The sequence below is a fragment of the Sus scrofa genome, chromosome 9 (assembly GCF_000003025.6).
Source record: "Sus scrofa isolate TJ Tabasco breed Duroc chromosome 9, Sscrofa11.1, whole genome shotgun sequence".
Taxonomy (NCBI): Eukaryota; Metazoa; Chordata; class Mammalia; order Artiodactyla; family Suidae; genus Sus; species Sus scrofa.
The window spans coordinates 2780601-2786683 of record NC_010451.4 but is presented as its reverse complement, the minus strand read 5'-3'; the positions used below and the strand labels follow the sequence as shown (position 1 = coordinate 2786683).

At 40.5% G+C, this 6083-nt stretch overlaps 1 protein-coding gene across 1 annotated transcript; it reads right to left on the bottom strand.

The window, feature by feature from the left end:
- Positions 2317 to 3453, bottom strand: LOC100738816 (olfactory receptor 2D3-like). Its single transcript, XM_003482514.2, has one exon. It carries the CDS (start codon positions 3323 to 3325, stop codon positions 2402 to 2404), a length of 924 nt encoding a protein of 307 aa, XP_003482562.1. The 5' UTR covers positions 3326 to 3453; the 3' UTR covers positions 2317 to 2401.

Here is a 6083-nt window from a genome sequence, read left to right as displayed (position 1 = left end):
CAGTCATGGCTTTCTTGACATAGGAGAAGCCATTTTTGACCTAAGCCATTTTGTGATCTAAGCCTGGCCATAATTCTGCAGTTGGACAAGTCTTGCTGATTGATGATTTTAAGGGAACAACAGAATGCAGAAACAAACACTGTTATCAGGCAAGAAAAGTAACAGTATATCAATATGTCAGTTGTAAGCACTCCTAGTTCTCTTTCAGTAGCAAAGATTAGCCTGAAGTGTTCACCACCAGACCCACTGGAACCTGAGGGATGACAGTGTTGACCTTTTCCGACCTTCATGCCTTCAGTCAACTAAAGCTTGGACTCCATCAACCTTTGTCCCAATTCTGTGCTGAATTCTCTTCTGTTCAAGGCCCTTGGTGAATGTGCATCTACCCTTAGCTTAAAACTGCCCCAGCTGTTTTAAGCTAAAAAACAAACAAACAAAACAAAACAAAAAACCCCTCAGTTTTTTGCTGTTTGGGGAGACCATGCTTCAAGAAAGATGCCCAGGGTTCTCCCTACTTGCTGCAAGTAATAAATCCTTCCTTCTCCCCATCTTAGCCTTGGATGTGTCCTTTGGGTTGACACCCACCAAGAGGTGAGTCCAGATTTGGGGTAACAAAACTAGAACTAGAACTAAAACTGGAACTAGAACTAGAACTAGAACTAGAACTAGAACTAGAAGATGTCATAGGAGAATGTTTTTTTTATTATATTAAGAATGAGGAGAGCTTCCCTTAGTAAAAAGAAAATCGGCAAATTCAATAGCCTTTTATCAATAATACGTAAAACCCTGGGACATTTGAGAAGTCTTTCCTGAGAGGTCTCTCCACTCACCACGTGTGACACGCCTTTATCCGGGCTTCTCCATCTGTTAATCCGATTCACGCTGGCTCAGACTTCATTGGCTATTCTTCCACCTCGAAATGTCCAGAACTCCAAGGTTCTCTCTGGGATCCTTTCCCACTGGGATCCTTTCCCACTGGGATCCTTTCCTTCTCCAACATGGCGTCTGATCCAGGATTGCCCTTCAGAATTACCTTAGAATATTTTTACAAAACATCTGTATTGCCTCCATTTTTACCACCCTGTGGTCTACAGCAGGATCAAGCATTTGCATTTTAATATAGCTCTTAAGATTGCAATACGTGTTCTTGGTTTTCTGGTTAAAACCTTTGGCGTGTCAGACTTCATTTGCAATTATTTGCAGTAAACGGCTAGATCTATTTCTCCAGCCCATATACCGCCTTTAAACTCCAGCTTTATTCGTTCATTCCAAAATGCTATTTCTTGAGCAACAACAGTGGCTGGGTACTTTACTAAAAATGGTAATATAAAGAACAACAAAGCAGTCACAGTTTTTATTGCCATGAATTTATGCTCTGATGGATGAATGAGACATTAAGCAAATAATTATATAACTCACGTAAGCAAAAGCCATTCCATTGCCTAAAAAGCAGTGTACGATTTTTAGTGTGCTTAAGAATCACCTGGGGCTTGTTGTAAATGGAGATTTCTGAGATCAACTTCCCTACCCCTCCTGTATGGAGAAATATTTTCAAAAACCAACCCAGGAATCATTTCATGTCATGATATGCAAAACTGTGATTTACCTTATAAATGCCTTATCAAGGCATAAAACTCCAGCCCTCCTTTTCTTAGTTTCATCTTAATTCTCCATTATTGTCACATAAACTACCAATATTTGGCATTTTCAGAACTGTATTCTGGACAAATTCTTTAGTATAAAAAAAAAAGGCATTTGTCAATCTAGACTCTGTCTTACTTTCAGCTTTGTATCTCACTATTTTCTTAATGCACACATACTCTTAGAAAAATTCTACCATCCGTTCCTTAAATATGCTCTCTTTTAAATTTCAGATATTATTAAACTTAGAATTTACGTCCAAGTTAGAAATATAATACCGTGAAGACTTTACTTTTTATGTTTATATCCTCAGCTTCCAGAAATGCACCTGGAATACATAATGTGTTCAAAGTATATTTGATGAATGCATGCCAAGTAGGAAGAAAATGTATTTGCCAGAAATCTATTCTTGTCATAGTTTTATTTGCTTATTTGGTTCTTTGTCTTTTGACCTGTTGATGTAGGTCAACTTGTTTTAATTTCCTTATTAGCTTGTATGGGCTTGGCAAGGAGTGACGTTTACCCATCGACTTTTCATTTCCTTCCTCCCTTCCTTCCTTTATTTCTCTCCCTTACTTTCCTGTGTCTATCAAGATGCCTTGCTTTGAATAAGCAGTTTGCTGAACTTATCTGACAAGACACATGGGAAAATAAGAGAAGGAAAAAAGTGGAAGAATGGGATGAAAATGGGAAACTTTTATAATAATATAAGATTTTCTCCACATTCCTAAAATTGTCCTCATAATCAGATTCGAAAAGACTATTTTGCAGTCACTCTCCTGAGAGCCCCTTTGACATCCTTGTTCCTGAGACTGTAAATGATGGGGTTCAGCATGGGTGTCACTGCTGAGTAGAACACAGAGATCACTTTATCTCGTTCATTCATTGTTTTGGCGTTTGGCCGCATGTAGGCGAATATTGCTGAGCCGTAGAAGAGGACAACGACAGTGAGATGGGAGCCACAGGTAGAGAAAGCTTTGAGCCTCCCCGCCCCAGACTGCATCTGGATCACAGTGGAGATGATGTTCCCGTAGGAGACAAGGATGAGGGACACTGGAGCCAGGAGGATGGCCACGCCCATTGCAGCGATGGCCGTCTCGGCCTCGTGGGTGTCTGCTGAAGCCAGCTTCAGGAGGGCAGGGGGCTCACAAAAGTAGTGATTGATCACGTTCCGTCCTTGATAGGGAAGTTGGAAAGTAAAGGTGGTGTCCACCAGAGACACCAGGGCGCCACTGGCCCAGGACCCCATGGCCAGCTGGAGACACGCTTGTCGGGTCATGACGGTGGCGTAGCGCAGGGGCTTGCAGACGGCCACATAGCGGTCATAGGACATCACCGCCAGCAGGACACACTCGGAACACCCAACCAGTAGTAAAACAACTATCTGTGTTGCGCATCCCGCAAAGGAAATGGTTTTCTCCTTTACCAGGAAGTGGACTAGCACCTGGGGGACTGTGGTGGTAGAAAAACAGACATCGGCAAAGGACAAGTTGCTAAGGAAAAAGTACATGGGTGTGTGGAGCTTGGAGTCTGTGTGAATGAGCACAATGATAAGCAGATTTCCCAGCACAGTCAGAAGGTAGAGGATCAGAAAAAGGACGAAGAGCAGGACCTGTGTCTGGGGATCCTGTGAAAGTCCCAGGAAGACAAATTCAGTCACGTGGGTTTGGTTTTCTTCTCCCATGAATAGGTAGTACTGTTTATAGGTCAGCCCAGGGGGAAAAAACACAGTGGTCAGTGATTTTAAAAATCTGAGCAACTTAGGTATTTATCAATCAATATCCAAAAGCGGGCCATTGTCCAACTCTTAGCTGCTTCCTATGTTAAAAGGCAGGACTCTCTTTTTGCTTGGTCGTTCTGACAGTTGAAAGGCACTTCTGATTCTCTCTCACCTTGACTTTTTCAGAGGACCGGAGGGCCAGAAATCATCCTGTGCAGGCTGTATGCCTGATCTTTGGCTGGACTCTGCATGGTTCTGAAAAGGCCACAGTGCTGCTCAGGGTGCATCCTTCCTTTTACGTAAGTTTGGGAAACAAACATGCTGAAGTTGCTTTAACCAGGTAGAATTTTATACTGCAAACTGATATCACTGTGAACGCTCATTTTCATCTTTACATTCACAAAATAATGCTAAGCAAGTGCTCTGAGCAAGGAATGGGAAATTGAAGGAAGCCATCGTAGTCTATGATCCTGGCCCTTAAACAGATTCTTCCGTCACCTGTTTTCAGTGTGAAGAGGATGCTGAGGCGCATCCGTGCAAATAGCTGCCTCACTGGTCACTGTACTCAGTGGTGTCCTCTAAATATGCCCCGCTTTGTCCTCCACACTCTTTCTCTCTCTTTGCACAAGGTCCTTTGGCAAGAACACTAATTATCCTGTGCTGGGCGCTCTCCTGGTGCTGGTCATTATTGTTTCTTTACACTTCATTTTAAATCCTAAGCCCATATGAGTTAGTTATTATTACCCCAGGGATACAGATGAGACTCAGAGAAATGTTCAAACTAGTTCCTCTGAGGCTTTCTCACTCTATGTCCTGTAATTCTTTTTCTTTCTTACTGAAAAACTGGCTGTAGAGAAGATTAAACTTTAGCCCAGTTCCTTCACTCCTTGAATAAAGACCCACAAACTTTCTCCATTTTAATGCTTTTCAAACTAATCTATTATGGCAGAGCTATCTGTAGGCACACGGATAACAATTATGGATATCTGAGGATATTTTAAAGCATTTTTGATGGTCTCATCCAAAGGACAATAGAAGGAATGAAAGGAAAGAATATTGAGAGAAGTTGTAGAGATTGATTGCAGACATTTGATTGTGTATCTTTAAAAAACTCAAAAGGAGCCAATCAAGCATAGGGCAATGAGTAATTGAACAGTATTGTATTATATACCAAAGATAAACAGTAGAAATTTTAGTAAAGGAAAATTCCTTTGTATTGCCTAATTTTAACAAAGTATACACTTAAAAAAATTCAAGACCTGTTTGAAGAAAGCTATGAAACACAATGTATGAGTAAGTGAATATAAATAGTAATTTTGTGAATAGAACAATGTAGTTTTATTAAGATGTTCATTTCATCTGAGCTAATCCATAAATTCACTGAAATTCCAACCAAGTTCACAGAGGATATTTGTACAAAATTTAATAAGCTTATTCTACATTTTATCTAGATGCTTAATTTTATGATAGAAAATGAGGTGTGGGGTAAAAAAATGAGGGAGTAGACAAAACATATCCTACCAGATATAAGTTATGAGATAAAACTGTCACTGTATGATACTATATATAGAAAACCCTAAGGACTCCACCCAAAAACTACTTGAACTGATTAATAAATTCAGCAAAGTAGCAGGATATAAGATTAACATTCAGAAATCAGTCGCATTTCTGTATACCAACAATGAAATATTAGAAAAGGAATACAAAAATACGATACCTTTTAAAATTGTACCTCACAAAATCAAATACCTGGGAATACACCTGACCAAGCAGGTAAAGGACCTATATGCCAAGAACTATAAAACTTTAATCAAAGAAATTAAAGAAGATGTAAAGAAATGGAAAGATATTCCATGTTCCTGGATTGGAAAAATCAATATTGTGAAAATGGCCATCCTACCCAAAGCAATCTACAGATTCAATGCAATCCCTATCAAATTACCCATGACAATTTTCACAGAACTAGAACAAACAATCCAAACATTTATATGGAACCACAAAAGACCCAGAATTGCCAAAGCAATCCTGAGAAACAAAAAACCAAGCAGGGGGCATAAATCTCCCAGCCTTTAAGTAATATTACAAAGCCACAGTCATCAAAACAGTGTGGTACTGGTACCAAAACAGACACACAGACCAATGGAACAGAAGAGAGAACCCAGAAATAAACCCTGACACCTATGGTCAATTAATCTTTGACAAGGGAGGCAAGAACATAAAATGGGAAAAAGAAAGTCTATTCAGCAAGCATTGCTGGGAAACCTGGACAGCTGCATGCAAAGCAGTGAAATTAGAACACACCCTCACACCATGCACCAAAATAAACTCAAAATGGCTGAAAGACTTAAATAGAAGACAAGACACCATCAAACTCTTAGAAGAGAACGTAGGCAAACACTCTCTGACATCAACCTTCAAATGTTTTCTCAGGTCAGTCTCCCAAAGCAACAGAAATAAGAGCAAAAATAAACCAGTGGCAGAGGAGGACAAGATGGCGGAGGAGTAGGAGGACACGCTCGCCCTCTCCCACAAACACACCAAAAAAAGCACATCTACAGAATAAATGACTCGCACAGAACAGCAACCAATCGCTGGCAGAGGAACCTAAACTCCAATAACCGCAAGAAATTCGTGACATTATTGGGCAGAACGGGAGAAAAGAGGAGAGTGAGAGAAGGTGAATCCGAGCGGGACGGGCGCTCCCGAAAGGGAACTGCGGAGG

Bases quoted from the DNA above. Each gene is read 5' to 3' on its own strand.
- LOC100738816 (XM_003482514.2), bottom strand. From the start codon at position 3,325: ATGGGAGAAGAAAACCAAACCCACGTGACTGAATTTGTCTTCCTGGGA.